This window comes from Pteropus vampyrus, unplaced genomic scaffold (assembly GCF_000151845.1).
Source record: "Pteropus vampyrus isolate Shadow unplaced genomic scaffold, Pvam_2.0 Scaffold432, whole genome shotgun sequence".
Lineage (NCBI taxonomy): Eukaryota > Metazoa > Chordata > Mammalia > Chiroptera > Pteropodidae > Pteropus > Pteropus vampyrus.
The window spans coordinates 746188-766673 of NW_011889213.1; the positions used below are offsets into that span (position 1 = coordinate 746188).

The following is a 20486-nucleotide window of genomic DNA, read 5'->3' on the forward strand; positions in this document are numbered from 1 at the left end:
CACTTGTCTTCCTTGTCTTTCTCTGGCAGTTTATCAGACCTCTCTAGCTTACTTGAAGTTAATTTAAAATGAACCACTGAATCTTGTTAAACAAAAGCTCCCTGCCCCCAAGTGAGGGGATGCTAGTGATCATGGTAACCAAGAGAATGAGGCTTTTAGTATTACCAGTACTAATGACATGGGGGTAGGGTAAGAGTGACCTGGAACTGAATCTCACCAAGTCTGAAGTTGAGAGTCCTGCATTTGCCTCGCCCCCACCCCCTCCGGATTATGTTGGGGTGATGTGCTGTCCAGATTTGAAAGTAGTTGGTCTCTGAAACATCAGAAACCAACTTTGGGAGTTTTGTTTAGTCTGTACCAGGCCCGTGAGGGACTGGGTCCTCTCACTTTCTTCCCCGAAGAGGAAGAAATACCAATGACCTCTGGAACTTTGAACTGATCATTAGGCCAAGACAGCAACCTCACACCAGGTCCAAGCCATCTGGTCCCAGGTCTCTGGGGGGCCCTCTGCTGGTTCTGGAACAAGGTGACTCCTGGGCTTTCTCAGCCCTCTGCTGCTCCCTGCTGGCATTGCTGCTCTCAGCTGTCAAGAGCTGGGGATGTTGGTCCAAGCTGTGAGCTGAGATGAGTAGGACAACACTGCCCCACCCCCAACTGCAGCTTCTCCCAGAGCCACAGAGGCCTGATTTTTGGTGGACCACCATCTTGAGCTCCCTTTCTGGCCTACCTCTACCTTTGTTATACCTCCACCTCTGAGCCCCAACCCCAAGAAAAGACCATAGATGCTAAGGCTGCTGCTCACTAGGGTGGTGGTTTACTGGGTCAGGCTGGGTTGGAACCCTTAGGGCCCCGGGCTCCTCAATCTAGAGGACGATCCTGTTGGGGCTTCAGCGGAAGGCAGCGCCTGGCGCTGGCCTTGGACACACAGATGGCCCGAGGGCGTCAGGCAGCAGGTCATGGCGGCGGGATCCAGGTCCCGTGGTAGTTGCATTTGTCGGTACACCCTCTGTGCCATGCGGAAGCGGCCCCCATCTGGGTTGTAGCCCTCCGTTTGCCGCTGGCCCGTCACCATCAGGTACTGCCCGTCCACTTGTACCACCAGCTCCTCGGGGTTGAAGCCATGGGCGTTCATCTTCATCTGGAAACCATTCTCCGCCTGGACATTGTCCCGCGCAGCTGCCTCATTGTCCTTGAGCAGCTGCACCGGCAGCACGGCCACCTGGTTCTGTTGGGCGAGGGCTGTGCTAGGGCACCGAGACGCCACCTGGCTCCCGTTGGGGAGACCACTACTGACCCGCTTCATCCGAGTGAGCAACTGCCGTCCAAGGGCACGAGGCTCCGAGTCTAGCACTTGGTGCTCGTGCAGGGGTGGGACACAGAAAAAGAGGGACCTCCCGTACCCCGCACGGTTCCATTCCTGCTCCGCGGCTCTGATTTCCTTTCGCTTCCGCAGAGTTCGGGGTCGGCTACGTACGTCCTACCTCCACAAGTCAGGTTATCAGCTGCCCCAGCGCACTCGCTGCTGCTTTTATCACGGATCCCGCCCCCTTTTCGGGCCCCTCCCCACCTCCGTCAGAGAGGCCAACTGGATATGCCAGAGGAGCTGGACTGCGTGAGCCATGGTCACCAGCCCAGAATAGAGATGACACTGAGCCGCCACAGGGGATTTTATGCCCTTCCAAGAATCAGGTCTGGGGGCCAGGATTGTCCCCCAGTCAGAGCCATTGGAGTGTGACCACGGGATCATCCATTCTTGGAACGTCTCGCCTTTCTCTGATCACGCACAATCCCGTTGGCACACTGGGGATAGGGAGGAGGTATCCTGTGACACACTGATACCTTGAAGACTGACTTCCTTCACTCATCCATCCTGGGCTTACTGTGCGGCAGGCTCGGGCTGGGCTTGGGGATCATGCAGATGAAGACGTGGACCCAGTCCTCAAGGTGCCCACGGTGTCGGGAGAGAAACCTTGTCATACGCTGGGAAAGGCTTCCGCCCTCCTCTCTCTACCTCATACCCACCTTGGTAGTCTTTGGGACCACCGCCGTGCCTCTGGCACTTATTGTTTTTATAATAAACCCTCTTTGTGGAAGTATAACATACATATAGAAAAGTGCGCAAAAGGGTACAGTTGAATTATTCCCGAACACACCTGTGTAACCGCTTCACAGGTCAAGAAATAGAACTGTTGTTACTTAATTTCCGCAGCTACAATTGTCTCCGGAGACATGTGAGGCAGGGACAGGGTGAGAGTGGAAGGGAGATGTGCAGGGAAGCCAACTCGACCCCAGACCCCAGACCTATACCTCCACCCTCGGGGCTTGGGAGGAGAGTCCCCCAACCAGAAGCGTTTCCTGGGACGCTTCTTCTAATCCCCAAGAGGACAACAATCTTCACTATCCTTTAAGCCTTCAAAAGAGACTGGAAGTGAGGAGGGGTCAATCTGGGGTGCTGGCTTGTGCTTCACTTGGCTGTCTAAGACCAAAGGACCGGATAGAAAAGTCTGGAAGCTGGAAGCAAAGAGAGCAGCAGTGGATGACTACAACTCCCAACATGCTCCGGGGTACCGACGCCTGCGCAATGAACGCCGGTTGCCCATGCGGCCCTAGGGCTGGGAGCGCCGCGCCGCGCTCCGCTGCGGGGGAGGCCATGGCGGAACCTTCCCAGGCCTCGACCCCGGCCCCGGCCGCGCAGCCCCGTCCCCTTCAGTCCCCAGCCCCTGCCCCAATTTCGACTCCTACCCCTAGCCAGACTTCGGCGCCGACTCCGGTTCCCACTCCGGCACCAGCCCCCGCCCCAGCTGCAGCCCCAGCCGGGAGCACCGGGACGGGGGGGCCTGGGGTAGGAAGTGGGGGGACTGGGAGCGGGGGCGATCCGGCTCGACCTGGCTTGAGCCAGCAGCAGCGCGCCAGCCAGAGGAAGGCACAAGTCCGGGGGCTGCCGCGCGCCAAGAAGCTTGAGAAGCTAGGGGTCTTCTCGGCTTGCAAGGTGGGGGCGGGGCCTGGGGTGAGAGGGGGCGGGGCTTGGGACATCCTAGGGCTCCGGTGGCAATGGGAGCAAAGCCCTGGTTGGGGAGCGGCTCCTCGTCCCTGGAGTACAGGGCTATTGACTGATCCTTCTGCCTTCAGGCCAATGAAACTTGCAAGTGCAATGGCTGGAAAAACCCCAAGCCCCCCACTGCACCTCGCATGGACCTGCAGCAGCCAGCTGCCAACCTGAGTGAGCTGTGCCGCAGCTGTGAGCACCCCTTGGGTAAGGCAGGTATTGCCCTTGGAGCTGGGGGTTGGGGAGAGTCAGGTGCTGGGTCCTGCTTGTACAGGGTGACTTAAGTGCTGCGGAGCTTCATCTCTTAAAAACCAAAGATACCTTCTAAGGAAGAATTGAGTTGGGAGCATGTATCTCCCAAGGGAGGAAAAAGGAAATCTGCCAATTCAGAAGAGACAAGGGGTCACCCAAGGGCTCATACAGGAGCAGTCAGTCTTGTTGCTGGTTGGAGTGGTTAGAGGGACTGAGGGTGTATTTTCCCTGGAGATGAAGTGGGGCAGAAAGCGCTGTTGATCTCTTCTGTCCATTCTTCCCAACTCTACCACCTGTTCTTGCAGCTGACCATGTGTCGCACTTAGAGAATGTGTCAGAGGATGAGATTAACCGGCTGCTGGGGATGGTGGTAGATGTGGAGAATCTGTTCATGTCTGTTCACAAGGAGGAGGACACGGACACTAAGCAGGTCTATTTCTACCTCTTCAAGGTGAGCTTCCTCCAAGTGAGTGAATGAGCAAAGTTGTTGAGGCTGGGGGGTGTGCTTCTCAGAGCTGTGCTGATCTCTGTCCCTCCCTCTTCCTCTCCCTCCAGCTCCTGCGGAAATGCATCCTACAGATGACTCGGCCTGTGGTGGAGGGGTCTCTGGGCAGCCCCCCGTTTGAGAAGCCTAATATTGAGCAGGTGGGGTGAAGATGGGAGCTAGAGAATTGGGGGATCCTTGGAGGAGCGGGGAGCCTGTGTTCTCCATCCTCCTCAAGATAAGAGCAGGGGAGAGGTTCCAAGCAGGGAGGGTGTTTTGTGCTAACCTCAGGGTGTATGTGGGCTTGGGAAGGCAGCATAGTTTCTTTTCACAGAGAGCCACAGAATGAGAGGAGAGTCTTGTCCCTGCCCTCAGGAAACCTCTGTTTTTGGATCAGAAGCCCCTCTTGGCTGCTCATACCTCCTTCCTGGTTCTGTCCTCTGTCCACCCCTTCTTAGGGTGTGCTAAACTTCGTGCAGTACAAGTTCAGTCACCTGGCTCCCCGGGAGCGGCAGACAATGTTTGAGCTCTCAAAGATGTTCCTGCTCTGCCTTAACTACTGGAAGCTTGAGACACCAGCCCAATTTCGGCAGAGGTCTCAGGCTGAGGATGTGGCTACCTACAAGGTCAATTATACCAGGTAGGCCCAGAAAGGAATAGCATGGGGGGAAGCTTGTAGCCCAGCCTGGGCTCATTGGTTTCCACTCTCACTTACCACCTCGCCACTCCCCTCAGATGGCTCTGTTACTGCCACGTGCCCCAGAGCTGCGATAGCCTCCCCCGCTATGAGACCACTCACGTCTTTGGGCGAAGCCTTCTCCGCTCCATCTTCACTGTCACCCGGCGGCAGCTGCTAGAGAAGTTCCGGGTGGAGAAGGACAAGCTGGTGCCCGAGAAGAGGACCCTCATCCTCACCCACTTCCCCAAGTAAGGTTCTTTCTGGCCTATCAGGATTTTGCCCCAAGTTCACATCCTCCCTGTTGTCCCCTTTTTTCCAGGAAGGCTTCCTGGATTGGTCCCTCCTCTCCCTCCAGGAGCCTTTTGGGATCTGGGTGTCTACCTGGCAGACTTGCCCATGGCCCAGACGCAACTTGCTAGCATTTGCCTTTGCGCGTTCTAGTCTGGGGATGGCAGGTACATGGCCCGAGTGCTAACACTACCCCTGCCCACACCCCTGGTAGATATTACTAATTGTTTCCCACGGGGCCTGGACACAGCCTGAGAATCCTTTCTACCACAGCACTTCAAAAACCAGAGCTTACGCTTGAGGTGAAACTGATTTTCACTCGTTAGTTCTAGTTCTTTCTATAAGATTTTCCTCTGTTCTGTCACACCTTCCTCTCATTTTAAACCTGCTCACAGCTGCCCAGTTCAAGAAGCCTTTACTGACTAATCCAGGCCCTTCAGTGCCCCTTGTGCCACCAGGTGGGAATAAGGTGGCAGGAGGGGGTGGATTCTGAGCCCCATTTTGATACTGAGGTCCGGAGTAACTTGGTGCCCTGTCTGGTCACACAGTACAGGATGGCATCAGACCCTTTCTCCCTGTTCTGTGTACTGTGTGGCAAGCTGGGCTTCTGGTTTCTGTCCTTGGTTTGTCCTGTCCTCTTACCTTTAAACAGGGTCCCCAGGAAGGAAGGGGACTGTGTCTCCTCCTAGTCTGAAGGTAGAGGTTATCTCTGTTCTTAGGCTCCCAGTTCCTTGAGAACAGGGTCTGTCTCTTTGACCCACCTCTGGTCCCCCTGGTGTCTGGCCCAGGCTGCTCCCTTGGTTGGACAGAGTTGTGGGACAGGCTGTAACCTCCCCACAGATTCCTGTCCATGCTGGAGGAGGAGATCTACGGGGCAAACTCTCCGATCTGGGAGTCAGGCTTCACCATGCCGCCCTCAGAGGGGACCCAGCTGGTGCCCCGGCCCGGTATGTGCCACAGCAGGTTCTGCAGGATCTCTGCTTGGCCTTCCTGGTTGAGCTAGGCCCCCGCTGTGGAAGAGGGGCTGCGAATGGCAGAAATGGGGAAATGCAGGAGGGCTCAACTAGGGATTGGAGGGTCCGGATCCCTTTTCGGGATCCACTGATACCTTTGTACCCTGTCTCCTGATTCTTCTGTCTCTCCCTCTCTCTCTCAGCTACAGTCAGTGCAGCAGTGGTTCCTAGCACCCCCATCTTCAGCCCCACGATGGGTGGGGGCAGCAACAGCTCCTTGAGTTTGGATTCCGGAGGTACTGAGCCCATGCCAGGTGGGTACTTGACACCTGACCTCTGACCCTCATTCACCTCTGCCCCAAACTCTCTTGCTATCCCTGGGAGACCTTGCCAACCTCCCCAGCAGGCGAGAAGAGGAAGCTTCCAGAGAACCTAACCCTGGAAGATGCCAAGCGGCTCCGTGTGATGGGCGACATCCCAATGGAGCTGGTCAACGAGGTCATGCTCACCATCACTGACCCTGCTGCCATGCTGGGGCCCGAGGTAGGCAGCCTGGTTTGCTGGCCAATGGGGAGAGCGCCTCACGGATCTGAGACCTTAGCTCACTGCCCCTCTTCTGGTGCCCAGACTAGCCTGCTGTCAGCCAACGCAGCCCGGGATGAGACAGCCCGTCTGGAGGAGCGCCGCGGCATCATCGAGTTCCATGTCATCGGCAACTCGCTGACGCCCAAGGCCAACCGGCGGGTGTTGCTCTGGCTTGTGGGGCTGCAGAATGTCTTCTCCCACCAGCTGCCACGCATGCCCAAGGAGTATATCGCCCGCCTCGTCTTTGACCCGTGCGTCCCCAAGAGAGCCCAACCTCCCACCACAGTTGGGCACCTGTCCTTGGCCTCCCCATCCCTCCCCAGGCCTCTTTGGGAACTCTTGTTTCTCAGTTCCAAGACTTAAGTATGTCTTGCTTCCAGGACTCTGGGGACCTGGGGAACATTTGGGGGACAGCTAGGGACTATGATCTGTACCCTCTTCCCTCAGGAAGCACAAGACTCTGGCTTTGATCAAGGACGGGCGAGTCATTGGTGGGATCTGCTTCCGCATGTTTCCCACTCAGGGCTTCACAGAGATTGTCTTCTGTGCTGTCACCTCAAACGAACAGGTCAAGGTGAGTGCGTGCCCCTGGCCCCAGCCCCTGCCCCATCCCACCACCTGCTTCTAAGTTTGGACCAGGTCAGAGCAGAGGTATGGTGACGGAAGCAGCTCTCAACCATTCTTTTAGTGGCTAGACAGTTCCTCACTCGTCCACAAGGTGGCACTTGTACTTCAATAACTATGGACTGAGAAAATGCCTGTTGACAAATAGACCCTACGAATCGGTGACTTTTAAGTGGACTTGAATTTCTTTCATCACAAGAACGTTCGCAGACTTTGGGGAGTGAGTAATTTTCACAGCAGCCCTGTGCTGGGTGATAGCCCCGGCTTCTGTCCTTTCTCTGTCACAACAGACCCACTAGTAGGGTCCCTGGTTCTCTTTTTCACATAATCCAGATCTGCTTGGTGCCTCCTTGTTCCTGACATGTGTGGGAGATGGTGCAATGAGCAGGGCCTTCGGTATTCCTTTCCTCCTTCCTCCTAATTCTGAGGCCCGGGGACCAGGAACCAGTGGCCTGTGGACAGCAGCTTCCTGGTTGGGTTTGGATCTTGGCCCTGCTGTGACTGGCCACCTGACCTTGGACACACTTTCCCATGTAGCTGAGTTTCAGTTTCCCCTTCTGTAAAATGGCAGTCATACCTACTTTGTGGCTGAACTTGAGAATTGGTCCGTAAAATGCTGCTCACTGTACCTGGCCCAGAGAAAGTGCTTAGAAATCTAGGGTCCTTCATTTTTCTCCGCATAAACTCCCCATCTCTGCTGGTTGTCATTCTTCCTACCTGCCTTGGATCTCCTGACTAGGCCCACCTCCTGTTTAGTCTGCTTCCCCCTCTCTGGGCTCAAGGCCCTCCTAGGGCCTGTCCAGCACCAGGGCTGCTCCCTCTCCCCTGGTAAGCTCTGCTCCTTCCCTTGCAGGGGTATGGGACTCACCTGATGAACCACCTGAAGGAGTATCACATCAAACACAACATCCTCTACTTCCTCACCTATGCTGATGAGTATGCCATTGGCTACTTCAAAAAGCAGGTGACCCTCACCTCACCCCACCCCACACTTGCCCACCACCTGGGGCAGGGGTTATTGTCTAGTCCCCTGGTGTGGATGGACTGGGGATCACTTTGTGTCCCCCGTTCATCCAACACCTGCAGGCATGTCCTTCCTACCTGTCTTCCTACTGCTGCTGCCCCAGCACGTAGGGTCCTGTAGGGCAGCTGGCAGAATTGAGAGGCTGTCAGGGGAGTGTCAGGAGGGACAGTTGACCTGGAATCTTTCCAGGGACAGATTGAGCCTTCCAAGTGCAGAACACTGTGCTGAGGACCAGAGGGGGTTCCGGAACTGGGGAGAGGGCACGTGGCACGCACTGCTCCTCACGTGCTCCTGGGGAGGGTCTGTTAAAGTGGAGAAAGTCTGGCTGATGCATTGACTCCCACTCCCTAGGGCTTTTCCAAGGACATCAAGGTGCCCAAGAGCCGCTACTTGGGCTACATCAAGGACTACGAGGGGGCAACACTGATGGAGTGTGAGCTAAATCCCCGCATCCCCTACACGGAGCTCTCCCACATCATCAAGAAGCAGAAAGAGGTTGTATGGGTGCAGACGCATGCACTCGTCCATGGGGCTTTTTGTGGAGCTTGTGTGTGGGGATGAGCATGTGTGCGGATGTGTACTACGTGTGTGTGCATGTGTATACGTGAGGTGGAGCCAGGACCTTAGTTCTTTCTGTGCCTCTGAGAGAAGAGAGGGGGCACCTGAACTCACTGGTGCGGGCTCTGACTGTGGCCCGGGGAGGGTTGTTGCTGGGGCTGGGGTTGGCCTCTCAGACCCTTCCTTCCTCAGATTATCAAGAAGCTGATTGAGCGCAAACAGGCGCAGATTCGAAAAGTCTACCCCGGGCTCAGCTGCTTCAAGGAGGGTGTGAGGCAGATCCCTGTGGAGAGTGTCCCCGGCATTCGTGAGCAGGGGTCTTGGTGGGGGAGGGGGCACTCTGCTTGGGGTGTGGACAGGCATTCTTAGGGGTATTCTCCCCACTTCCCACTTTGCAGGAGAGACAGGCTGGAAACCGCTGGGGAAGGAGAAGGGGTGAGTGTTGTATGGAGGGAGAGGGTGTTGGGGGAGGCAGAGGAACCAGGAGTCTCAGATTTGCCATCTGTCACCCCAGGAAGGAGCTGAAGGACCCTGACCAGCTCTACACAACCCTCAAAAACCTGCTGGCCCAAATCAAGGTGGGGAGACCAGGCTCCCTTCTGCGGGCTCCTGAGCCAGTGGCTGTGGCTTTATGACCCATTGTGGGTGGGTGACAGCCACATGCTGGGGGTGGGTGACAGTCACAAGCTGGGCATGGGGCACAGTGGGCCTGGCTGCAGCTCAGCTCTCCTCTCCAGTCACACCCCAGTGCCTGGCCCTTCATGGAGCCGGTGAAGAAGTCGGAGGCCCCTGACTACTACGAGGTCATCCGCTTCCCCATTGGTGAGGATACTCCATCCCGACCCCTCCCTTCCATTTCCACTCCCAGATCTATTCACAGTCCCCTTTGACTCACTGTCCAAAGCTTCTGAATGGCATGTCCTTCTGTCCTGCTGCCCCAGACCTGAAGACCATGACGGAACGATTGCGCAGCCGTTACTATGTGACCCGGAAGCTCTTTGTGGCTGACCTGCAGCGGGTCATCGCCAACTGCCGCGAGTACAACCCCCCGGACAGCGAGTACTGCCGCTGTGCCAGTGCCCTGGAGAAGTTCTTCTACTTCAAACTCAAGGAGGGGGGGCTCATCGACAAGTAGTCCCCGGACTCGGACTGCAGCCTCAACCTCGAATGTCTCCACCTTGGATTCTAACCTGATCCCTAGGGGCACCCCTGGTGCCAGGTCTTTCTCAGTTTGACACACTCCAGTCAGAGGCCCTTCAGCCCCTGATTCTGCAGCCCTTTTGGGGCCCTCGGGTACCCCCAAGCCTGCAGCTCTGTCCCAGCCTTCACGTGTCTGACCTTGGGAGGGGCCTTCTGGATCTGGGGTTCAGACCCTCTGCGGTGGCTGGATAAACCCTGCCTAGCCCCGGTGGCTCCCAGCCCTGGTCCCCACAGAGGTTTAGAGTCTTAGAGCCCTGGGCCTGGCCCAGATCAGTGTTTCCTCAAGAGCAGGACTACCAATTTTAGCTTGAATGAGTGGCCTCCAGGGGTTGGAAGTTCAACCTGGACTGGAGGGGCCATGCCTTGCCCTTCACTGTTCTGTCTGTCCCCCAGGGCTGAGGGACATGGGGACCATTCATTTCCTGGCATTAATCCCTTGGAAGGATCAATAAAGCTTTTTTTTTTTTTTCTCTCTGTGTGATTGTTTCTTCAGTAGTCCCCAGGCTTTAGCAGCCTGACCCTGTTCCCACCAGTACCTCCTGCAAGTTGGAGCCTATTAAGCTCAGGTCGTGCTGGGGACAGCACCCCAGCAAGCCTCATGTCTAGTCCCATGCCCCTAGGGTGACAGGATCTGCCTGGCTGCAGCCCTCACTTCTCCCCACTCTTGGCTGTTCCTGGTCCAGGTGCCAGGACGGCAGGTTCCAGTTCATCTGGCTGCCTGCCTTTGCTTGGGTGACATGATAACAGCCGACTCCAAAAGGAGTGAGGGTGGGGTGGGGTGGGGTGGCTGGCCAGACCCGAAAGTTATGGAAGGATGCTTTCCTGTCAGAATTTCTGTCCCCCATTCTGAGTCTCAGGCAGTTCTTTCTCAGGGTTGTAAAGGGAGATTCCGAAGGCTGAGCTCCAGCTCGCTGAGCTGGCTCCTCCCCTCAGTTTCAGTTTCCATTTTCGTTCTCGGCAGAGCCCAGTGCCCAGCAGACGGGCTGCACCTAGCAGACGGGCTAAGCCCAGCAGTCGGGCTGCGCCTAGCAGGGCTGCTCTTGGCTGGTGGTGCTGGTGAGGCTGGACGTGAGTCAGGTATAGTCTGCGTTATCCCTGCTTTCTTGGCTAGGTTCCTGGCAGGTCCCCTCCGTGCCCTGTCCCACCTCCCTCAAGAAGGTTGGAATCTTGGGCAAAGGGAGGTCTCTGCACGGGACTAGCAAGCTGGTAATTAGTGGGGGGCAGCTCGAAGGGGGTCTGGCCTGGGAGGGGGCCAGAAGGGTCAGGGATCTGAGTCCCCTGCCATTCCCAGAATGGAGCTGCGACCCTACCAGTGGGAGGTGATCATGCCTGCCCTGGAGGGCAAGAATATCATCATATGGCTGCCCACGGGGTCTGGGAAGACCCGGGCAGCTGCTTATGTGGCCAAGAGGCACCTCGAGACTGTGGACAGAGCCAAGGTGGTGGTATTAGTCAACAGGGTGAGTGGCCTGCCCTCTCCCCAGTGGACTCTCAGCTCCTGGGGTGCCTTTCAACACCCTCTAGAACTCCAGAGCTGCTGTGGCCATCTCTAAGGTCACCTTCTTTTCATCCACCCTACACCCTTGCCCCCCATCCAGCTTCCTCTCTCCGCCTCATCTCCACCCCCAGGTACACTTGGTGACCCAGCATTATGAAGAGTTCAGCCACATGCTGGATGGGCGCTGGGCCATCACAACCCTGAGAGGGGACATGGGGCCACGACCTGGCTTTGGCCACTTGGCCCGGAAGAATGATCTGCTCATCTGTACGGCTGAGCTGCTGCAGATGGCACTGGTCAGCCCTGAGGAGGAGGAACACGTGGAGCTCAATGGTGAGGCACCCCTGAGGCACCCCTGCCTGCCAAACCCAGGGCCCCACTTCTAGTAAAGACGTTGGGAGATTTCGTGGGAGTGAGAGCCCCTCCATCTGCCAAACCCCAGCATACACCCTAGTAGAAAAAGACCTGGCTACACTGCAGGATCTTGGGCATGTCCCTTCCCCTAGCTGAGCCTCAGTTTACTAATCTATAAAATGGAGGTAAATCATCCCTGCCTGGCCGTTCTCTGGGGTCTGACTGCAAGTTGTAAGAGAGGAAGGAATTCTCAGATGCTATGTGGGGACCACATGAACCCAAACTTTTGAGAGGAAGGGCTTTGTAAACATAGGTCACAGCCTCTCCCCACGTGCCCCCAGAGTTCTCCCTGCTCGTGGTGGATGAGTGTCACCACACGCACAAGGACACTGTCTACAACATCATCCTGAGTCGGTACCTACAGCATAAACTCCAGAGGACATGGCCCCTGCCTCAGGTGCTGGGTCTCACCGCCTCCCCAGGCACTGGCAGGGCCACCAATCTCGATGGAGCCATTGACCACATCTTGCAGGTCAGCTTGGCCCCCATGACCTCCCTCTACCCTGACCCACCAGGTACCTCCCTGGCCTGCCCTACCTGATGCCCACCAGTCCTACCCCAGCCTCCCCCGGCAGGGTCCGGACTCACCTAGGTTCTAGCCTCCAAAGACTTCTTATTGCACTTAGAATAAACACCCAACTTTCTACTCTGGCTTACAAGGTTCCACATGACCTAGCCTCTGCCTACTTCTCCAACCTCATTTCCTCCACCCTCCCCTTCACTCCTGCTGTACTGGCCTTCTCTTGAGCATGTCAGGCTTGTTCCCATCTCAGGACTTTGGCACTTGCCATTCCTTCTGCACCGAATGCCCTCCCCCCACACCCCGCCTTTTACCTGTCTGTCTCCTTGTTATTCAGGGAACAGCTTACATGTCACCCCTTCAGAGTCTTTCCTGATCATCCCCACTATACTCTGTCACATAATCCAATTTTATTCTCTTCGGAGCTTGTTAACACTATCTGAAATTCTAATCCTGTTGTTCTTTGCTAGTTTATCATCTATCTCTCCAACTCCAACATAAGATGCCCCAGTACCTAGTACAGCACCAGGCACAGAGAGGGAGAGCCATAAATATTTGTTGAATAGATGACTCCCCACCCTCAATGGCCCTGCCTCAGTTGGGACCCAACCTGCCCCAAAGCTCTGCCCATTGACCCCACAGGAACCCTCCCCATTTCAGTGAACCCCTCTTTCCCTATTGTCCCAGCTCTGTGCCAACCTGGACACATGGCGCATCATGTCGCCCCAGACCTACCGCCCCCAGCTGCAGGAGCACAACCGCCAGCCTTGCAAACAGTATGATCTTTGCCACAGGCGCAGCCAGGTGTGTGGAGGGAGGGGCATAATGCCGGGGTGGAGCCCGGGGGTGAAATTAGCGCAGCTGAGGTTGAGCCCTGACTCCCTGACTCCATCCTCACTAGCTCTCTAACTTTAGGTTACTTGCTTATGTATCTGAGCCTTCATTTCTTCTTTCTGTGAAATGGGGCAGATGCAGCCCGTGCCCACAGCCTGCTGTTTGGTTTCACTCAGATGCCACTGTGCACATCTGTCAAAACCCTGGGTATGCTGCAGAGTGCTTTGGGAATCACATCATAGGACACTTTGTGCTGAGGCTGTTCCAAGTTCTCTCCTGCGGTTTGGACACTGCCTGGTGTCTTCTATGACAAGGCTGGACAAGGACTAGACGTAACTGTTTTCAAGCCAGAGGTCAAGGGCACATAGGAAGAGGAGACAGAGCAGGGGCTGGATTTAGGAACCTGACCTCTGCCTCCAGCCATGGCTTCTTGACAACACAGCTGTTCTCCCCCTGGACCTCCTTCCTCTCCAACACCTACAGGAGGGCAAGTAGCGGCAAGGCTTCACACAGAGATCAGAGCCCTCCCCCGCTCCCCAGGTGTCCATTCCCCCATGTGTATAGAAATTTTATCATGCCCTCACTCTGCTCATCCAGGACCCGTTTGGGGACATGCTGAAGAAGCTCATGAACCAAATCCATGACCACCTGGAGATGACCGAGTTGAGCCGGGACTTTGGGACGCAGATGTACGAGCAGCAGGTGGTGGAGCTGAGCCAGACGGGTGAGAGGGGTGACCTGGCAGAGGGCGGAGCGGCGGGTACAGTCCAGGATTCAGCCAGACTGGGCAGAACCTCTAGGGGGCGGAGCTCAGTTTTGGGGTGGGGTCTAGGTGGGAGGGGCCCCGGGGCGTGGCCTCTCAGACCTTGCGCCCCCTGCCGGCCTGCAGCTGCTGAGGCCGGGCTCCAGCAGCAGCGGGTGTACGCGCTTCACCTGCGGCGTTACAACGATGCGCTGTTTATCCACGACACGGTACGCGCGGTGGACGCCCTGGCGGCACTGCAGGATTTCTACGACAGGGAGCGCGACACCAAGACCCAGGTTCTGCGTGCCGAGCGCTGGCTGCTGGCGCTGTTCGATGGTGAGGCTCGCGGGGAGGAGGGTGTTCAGAATGGGACTAGTGGTTAGAGGCCAGCCAGGGGCCGGACGCCAATGCGGATTGAGAAGGTCCCAACGAGGGTACTGGGGCTCTATTTTTGTAACCAAAAGTCAAGGCCGTGGATATGACAAAAGATATATGCCCTCATTTGTGAAGGTTTGCATAGATGTAAAAATTAATTTATGTTACTGACAAAGGTTATTTGAAAACCATTTAATTTAGGACTCCTCGAAAGTCTGGGGTGTGTAGTATTTTTAAACTGGGAAAGTGAGGGGGTCAGGGGGTGAAATTTAAGGCTAGTAGCCTCAGTATAGGCTGAGGGGCAAGGTCAGTGCTGAGTTGCAGAGGTCAGCATGAAAAGGTCAAGGGTCATTCTGGTAGCAGGATTGAAGAGAGGTGCTGGATAAGGTATGTGAGCAAAGGATTCTAGACTGTAGGCCCCTGGTGTAAGGCTGGCTGGCCTTGAGGCTGGACGGGCAGAGGGTGTCCTTACACGTGTTCTTGGTGCTACTCAGGGGAAAGTAGACTGGAGCAGGTATCCTCAGGCTCCTTCTGGACTTCTACGATCCTATCCCTGTGAACCCCTACCCCATGTCCTGCTCACCTCTGGACCTGAGTCCTATGCCTCTGTTTTGGGGCTTTTCTGTCAGACCACAAGAATGAGCTGGCCCGCCTGGCAACTCAAGGCCCTGAGAACCCGAAACTGGAGATGCTAGAACAGATCCTGAAGAAGCAGTTTGGGAACCCCGGCAATCCCAGGGGCATCGTCTTCACCTGCACCCGTCAGAGTGCTCACTCCCTCCTCCTCTGGCTCCGGCAGCAGCCCGGTCTGCAGACAGTGGACATCAGGGCCCAGCTGCTGATTGGGGCTGGGAATAGTAGCCGGGGCACCACTATGACCCAGGTGTGGGCTTTGGGGAAAGGAGCTGAGGCTGGGGGAGTTCCCTAAGGGAGAAGAGAAGGGGTGAGAGTCTTTAGCACAGAGAGATGGGGTGACTGATTATCTCCAGGCAGAGGGCAGAGAGCTGGGGGAGAAAGGCAGATACCGAGATCCCCAAGGCTGAAGGTTCTCCCTGTCTGAGAGTCTCTGGGGACAGAGAGGCAGAAACTTGGGGGTCTGCAGGAAAAGAGGTGAGTGATGTCCTCAGGACAGAGAATTGGGAGTCTGAGGTCTTTTTTAGGAGAACAGGTCCCGAGAGCTCCTAGAGAACAGGGGCAGAGACCTTTAGGAGTCCCTAGGGGATAGAGGGGTTAGATGATCACCTGAGAAGATGGGCAAGATTCTGGGGGGGATCTGGGGATGAAGGTGGAGACTCAGGGTCCCTTGGGAAAGCGGCTAAGATTTTGAGTAAAAGGGCTGAACCAGAAGAGGCTGGGCTGGCAGGAGGGTAGGCCTGAACCCACCTCATGTACCATCCTCTTCCTCTTCCTTTTCCCCTAGAGGGACCAGCAAGAAGTGATTCGCAAGTTCCGAGTTGGCACCCTGAACCTCCTGGTGGCCACAAGTGTGGCAGAAGAGGGACTGGACATCCCCCAGTGTAATGTGGTGGTGCGCTATGGGCTCCTGACCAACGAGATCTCCATGGTCCAGGTGCCCAAACTACCCCCCTTGACAGCCCTTGAAGGATCCTATGTGGGACCCTAGTCCCACTCAGGGCCCTCTCTTATCTCTCTCCCCAGGCAAGGGGCCGTGCCCGGGCCAATGAGAGTGTGTACTCGTTCGTGGCAACCCATGGCAGTCGGGAGCTGCAGCGGGAGCAGACCAACGAGGCACTGGAGATTCTGATGAAACGGGCAGTGACTGCTGTGCAGGAGATGGACCCGGCTGAATACCAGGCCAAGGTCTGTGGACAACCTGTGCACCCGTGGGGAGGGGGGCTGTGGATGTTCTGCCTGGAAGGTCTCTGATGCAAACGCATACACATCCCTGTTCCCCCTTCCTCTGGAGGCGAACTTGGCCCACTTGGGGAAGGTTTGAATCCAGGGAAAAGTAGAAGCCAGAGATGGAGTTGCTGGGAAGGCAATGGCTGTTTCCCTAAAATGCCTTGGGAACAGATCTCATCCAAGGCTTTTAATTTATCCTTATCATCAAATACTTATATATCTGTGAGAGCCACCTTACAGCCCTTCTAGAACCAAGCAGTGGGGAAAGCAAAGACACATGCACGAAATAAGCCCAGAACCAGCACTTAAATCAGTCCCCTGAGGTAGAATCATCATGACTCAGCCTCGTGCAGGATGGTCCCTGTTACTCCTGTTGTCCCAATATAATTATTAATGGTACCCCATGTTAGATTCAAAGAAGCAGTTGTGCACAAAATCCTCCAAAGATTCTGTGAAAAAGTTTGCCCTGCTCCCATTGTTACCCCCTATCCCACTATTAGGTTTCTTCAATGAGCTGCTTCCGAAAGCTCCAGGCAGGGTTAGGGAAAGCCTCTTCTGGGTACTAATGATCTGAGGTCTTAAGAAACCCTTTGTCCACTTAGGAGCATTCCTGGTGTTAGGTCTCTCGTGTCCTAGCCATACCTGGTATCCTCTCCACCCCAGATTCGAGATCTGCAGAGGGCAGCCCTGGTCAAGAGGGCAGCCCAGGCAGCCCAGCAGAAGAGTAGACGGCAGCAGTTCCTGGCGGAGCAGGTGCAGCTCCTCTGCATCAACTGCATGGTGGCCGTGGGCCATGGGAGCGACTTGCGGAAGGTGGAGGGTACCCACCATGTCAACGTGAACCCCAACTTCTCGTGAGACCTGTGGAAGGGGCTGTCCAGATGAGAGGGAGGGTGGGGTGCATTAAGGTTTCGGGAGTTTAAAGAGCATTTTAACAAGTACCAAGTTTGCATTTTCACGATAGTCTGGCTGGATGGGTTTTATCATCACCACGTTGAGCAGGTGAGGAAGTAGTCTCAGAGATACTCAGTGACTTGCCTAAGTTCCCACAGCCACTGCAGTTTGGAATTCAGGATACCAAATGCTGAGGGACCACAAACTGGCCCCCGGGTCCTACCTACTATGAAGACATCAAGAGGGACTGGTCGGCCCTTACCAACCCCTCATCCTCTGCCCCCTAGAGGTAGCCTTTCCTCGTCCTCCATTTGTTCATTTGTTAAGTAAGCATTTATTAGGCACCTGCTGTGTGCCAGGCCACTGTGCCGAGGGGTCTTCACACAGGTTCTCTCATTTGAGGAGGTCTCATTTCAATTAGATCTTGAAGGATGGCTGGGTTTGGCTATGAGAGGAAGATAGACAGGGATGATGTGACAGGCGTGATACTAGCTGACTTGAGTGGACAAGATTCTGAAGAAAGACAGACTAGCTTGGGGAGGACCTTGAGGGTCAGACTGAGAGTTTAGCCTTTATTCTGTAGGTAGTGAGGAGTCTTGGATGGATTCTGAGCGGGGGAATGTCAGAGTCATATTTACATTTTTAGAAGATTACTCTGGCAGTTGGCAGAGAATCCTGTGGGGGTGGGAGTAAGGATGGAGTACAGTAGAAGGGTGGGGAAGGGAGATCCACTGGGAGATTGTTTAAGTCGTCCAGGTGCGTAGTGCTGAGGCCTGAACCTGGTCGGAAGGGAGTATAATGGAGGCAGCACAGGCAGAACTCATTGACGTCTCGAGCCTCTGCACAGGCAGCAAGTAAGACAGCATGTGGTTTGGGCATGGAGGGGGGTGGGTTCATGAGAGCTGTGGCCACTCCCATTCTTTTCCAGGATCTACTACAATGTCTCGCAGAAGCCTGTGGTCATAGACAAAGTCTTCAGGGACTGGAGGCCTGGAGGCACCATTAGCTGCAAGAACTGTGGGGAAGTAAGTATGGGTGCAATAGCCCTCAGCTCCAGTCTTTAGAGGTCCTCATTCTGAGAAAGGAGGCCCAGCCTCCATCATCAGGGTGCCCTCATTGGGATGGGGAAGACAGACCTGCCTCAGGAGCCCGCAAGTCTGAGGAGGGTGGTCCAGGCCCTATCTTTGGGAACCACAGTGTGATGGAGGAGATAGCTCTGTTTGAAATAGAAGACAGAGGCCCTGCATTCAGGGACTCCAACCTACGAGGAGCCCAGTCTGAGGGCAGAGATCCAGACCCTGCTGTCTCTGTCCTACCCCCAGCTATGGGGTCTACAGATGCTCTACAAGTCGGTGAACCTGCCAGTGCTCAAAGTCCACAGCATGCTGCTGGAGACGCCACAAGGGCGGGTCCAGCCCAAGAAGTGGTCTCGTGTGCCCTTTCCCGTGCCTGACTTCGACTTCGTGCAGCACTGTGCCCAGAACCTGTCAGAACTCTCCCTGGCCTAACCATCTTGTCACTGCAGTGCCTGGCTCAGGCTGCAGGGGGCAGGAGAATCCACAACAACTACTGTCTTCGGAGCAAAGCCTGGGTGCACACCCCTCCTGGCTGAATCACCAGCTCAGGCGCCCAGGCTACCTGACTCCCACACTGAGGAAGCAGCTGAAGGGCCACAGCTCACCCTCTGACCCCCCTCACACCCACACAGACACTCATACACACTGGATGGAGTGGGAATGGGGTTGGGGAGGACCGGAGGCAGGAGAATACCCCCTTATCCACGGTTTCGCTTTTCAGTTACCCACAGTCAACTGCAGTCCGAAAATATTAAATGGAAAACTCCAGAAATAAACAATCTATACATTTTAAATTGTGCACCATTCTGAGTAGTGCGATGAAATCTCATGCCATCCCGCTCTGCCCCACCTGGATGTGAATCGTCTCTTTGTCCAGCACATCTACACTATATACACCACCCGTCTGGTCGGTAGTCACTTAGGAGCCATCTGGGTTATCAGATTGACTGTCTAGGTCTCTCAGTGCTTGCATTCAAGTAACCCTTACAGTAGCCTGTGTCACGATGCCTACGTCATTTCACCTCACTTCATCTCCTTCCCTAGACGTTGAATCATCTCACATAATCACAAGAAGGTGAGTATAGTATAATAAGATATTTTGAGAGCAAGAAAGCACATTTATATAACTTTTATTACAGTAGATTGTTATAATTGTTCTACTTTATTGTTAATCTCTTACTGTGCATAATTTATAAATTAAACTTTATCATAGGTATCTATGTATAGGAAAAAACAGTATGTCTGTGGTTTCAGGTATCCACTGGGGGTTTTGGAACATGTCCCCCACAGATAAGGGAGGACTACTATACTAGGAATCACTGGTTTCCACTGGCCCCTTAACATTCTTTCCCTGCCAAGGCCACTTCTATTTTTTTTTGGCTCCCTACAAGTTAAAAAAATTTTTTTAAATGGAAAATCAGTGTAGAAAATGTGTGGTATTTTAAAAACATTTGTTGAGGCATAATTTACAAAATAAGCTGTACATATTTATAGTGTGCAATTTGATAAGTTTTAATGTATGTATGCTCCTCCACAATCAATATAATGAACAGAGCCATCACCCTCAAAACATTCCTTGTTCCCATTATAATCCCTCCCTCCTCCCCTCTCCATCCACTGATCTGCTTTGTGGTATATTTTTAATGTTAAAAGTTTGTTTGTTTGTTTTTAACACCCCTCTTCATGGATATCGTGTAACCTTATTTGGAGTGAGCATCAAAAGTCTAAAAATGAGAGCCATCAAAAATATGAGGCCTTCCTGCCCTCTCTACCTCATAAGGGGCTTCAGCCCCAATACCCCTCTCTCCATCTTCCCCTGCCCCCCAGGTCATCTCCCTTGGGCTGGGAAGAGGCTGAGAGAACTTGAGGTAGAGGCGTGGGGGTGGGGGAAATTGTAAAGGCCTAAATTTTCTGTTCTCATTTTAACAAGAAAGAAAGAAAGAAAAAGAAAGGCAAGATCTAGGTTGATTCTTCAGGGAAAGGGCTATTTCTGTAGTAAGAGGCCCAGCAGGCATGAGTCACCTTCAAGAGGGAGGGAGGGGGCTAGGGCAGAGATTTGAGAGCAGGATGGCGGTCCTTCCTGCTACCTAACCTCTTTCTCTCCCGCTACATCCTTGGTCCTGCCTCAGGGTAGGTGGGAAATAATGCACTCTCTCTTCCCCAGTATATTCCTCAGTCCGCCTCTTGTCTGACTGAGAGCTGAAATTCCAGTTCTGTACCCTTCTTTCTCGGGGTCCTTCCTCCTAATCTCCGGTGTCTCTCGGCCCTGGCTCCAGGAGTCACCACCCTTTTCCCTCTCGTCCCATCTTCACCTCCCAGGAGTCCCTTCTGTCCCCATCTGCTCCCACTTCGCCTTCGGTTGTTATCGCCCCTGCCAGCAATGTGCCTTTTACAGGTCAATAAAATTAGCGACTGGGGGTAGAGGGAGGGGGGCATGGGCCCAGGGGTGCTAAGCTCAATGGCCTTGAATGTGGCTGGACTCACGGAGTCCGGACGCCTGTCATTCCAGGGCTAAACAGTGACAGCTGAGAGACCTGAGCTGGTGTTGGGGGCGGAGGGGGGCTGTGTTGCAGG

At 54.8% G+C, this 20486-nt stretch overlaps 3 protein-coding genes across 8 annotated transcripts; 2 read left to right on the forward strand and 1 right to left on the reverse strand.

Moving 5' to 3' along the window:
- Positions 1-129: 129 nt before the first annotated feature.
- Positions 130-2447, reverse strand: HSPB9 (heat shock protein family B (small) member 9). Its single transcript, XM_023523909.1, has one exon. It carries the CDS (start codon positions 1301-1303, stop codon positions 842-844), a length of 462 nt encoding a protein of 153 aa, XP_023379677.1. The 5' UTR covers positions 1304-2447; the 3' UTR covers positions 130-841.
- Positions 2448-2582: 135 nt separating this feature from the next.
- On the forward strand, positions 2583-10171 carry KAT2A (lysine acetyltransferase 2A). Of its 3 annotated transcripts, none has more exons than XM_011381223.2 (18): positions 2584-2989; positions 3130-3253; positions 3604-3749; positions 3854-3943; positions 4241-4422; positions 4518-4709; positions 5590-5696; positions 5906-6016; positions 6109-6245; positions 6330-6538; positions 6735-6861; positions 7765-7875; positions 8287-8430; positions 8686-8800; positions 8892-8928; positions 9008-9071; positions 9231-9315; positions 9435-10171. In XM_011381223.2, exons 1-18 carry the CDS (start codon positions 2651-2653, stop codon positions 9626-9628), a joined length of 2514 nt encoding a protein of 837 aa, XP_011379525.1. In that variant the 5' UTR covers positions 2584-2650; the 3' UTR covers positions 9629-10171. The 3 variants fall into 3 exon arrangements, with proteins under 3 accessions (XP_011379526.1, XP_011379525.1, XP_011379524.1); XM_011381222.2 differs by having other exon boundaries at positions 6106-6245; positions 9435-10161; XM_011381224.2 differs by lacking the exon at positions 9231-9315 and having other exon boundaries at positions 2583-2989; positions 6106-6245; positions 9362-10161.
- A 432-nt stretch (positions 10172-10603) lies between these two features.
- Positions 10604-18711, forward strand: DHX58 (DExH-box helicase 58). 4 transcript variants are annotated; one of them, XM_011381226.2, is made up of 13 exons: positions 10604-10749; positions 10985-11153; positions 11323-11524; positions 11887-12077; positions 12813-12929; positions 13557-13683; positions 13849-14040; positions 14709-14962; positions 15500-15649; positions 15739-15900; positions 16606-16796; positions 17765-17861; positions 18159-18711. In XM_011381226.2, the coding sequence occupies exons 2-13, from the start codon at positions 10986-10988 to the stop codon at positions 18342-18344; spliced, it is 2037 nt and encodes a 678-aa protein (XP_011379528.1). In that variant the 5' UTR covers positions 10604-10749; position 10985; the 3' UTR covers positions 18345-18711. The 4 variants fall into 4 exon arrangements, with proteins under 4 accessions (XP_011379528.1, XP_023379674.1, XP_011379527.1 ...); XM_023523906.1 differs by having other exon boundaries at positions 10633-10768; positions 10958-11153; XM_011381225.2 differs by having other exon boundaries at positions 10638-10770.
- Positions 18712-20486: the final 1775 nt, after the last annotated feature.

What these genes read in the sequence shown, in the direction of transcription:
- HSPB9 (XM_023523909.1), bottom strand. Translation starts at nt 1,303, where the DNA reads ATGAAGCGGGTCAGTAGTGGTCTCCCCAACGGGAGCCAGGTGGCGTCT.
- KAT2A (XM_011381222.2), top strand. Translation starts at nt 2,651, where the DNA reads ATGGCGGAACCTTCCCAGGCCTCGACCCCGGCCCCGGCCGCGCAGCCC. An exon ending in TCATCAAGAAGCAGAAAGAG is followed by an intron (nt 8,431 to 8,685) that starts GTTGTATGGGTG and finishes TTCCTTCCTCAG; the next exon opens with ATTATCAAGAAGCTGATTGA. An exon ending in CCGCTGGGGAAGGAGAAGGG is followed by an intron (nt 8,929 to 9,007) that starts GTGAGTGTTGTA and finishes CTGTCACCCCAG; the next exon opens with GAAGGAGCTGAAGGACCCTG.
- DHX58 (XM_011381226.2), top strand. Translation starts at nt 10,986, where the DNA reads ATGGAGCTGCGACCCTACCAGTGGGAGGTGATCATGCCTGCCCTGGAG. An exon ending in ACGAGATCTCCATGGTCCAG is followed by an intron (nt 15,650 to 15,738) that starts GTGCCCAAACTA and finishes CTCTCTCCCCAG; the next exon opens with GCAAGGGGCCGTGCCCGGGC. An exon ending in GCTGCAAGAACTGTGGGGAA is followed by an intron (nt 17,862 to 18,158) that starts GTAAGTATGGGT and finishes TCCTACCCCCAG; the next exon opens with CTATGGGGTCTACAGATGCT.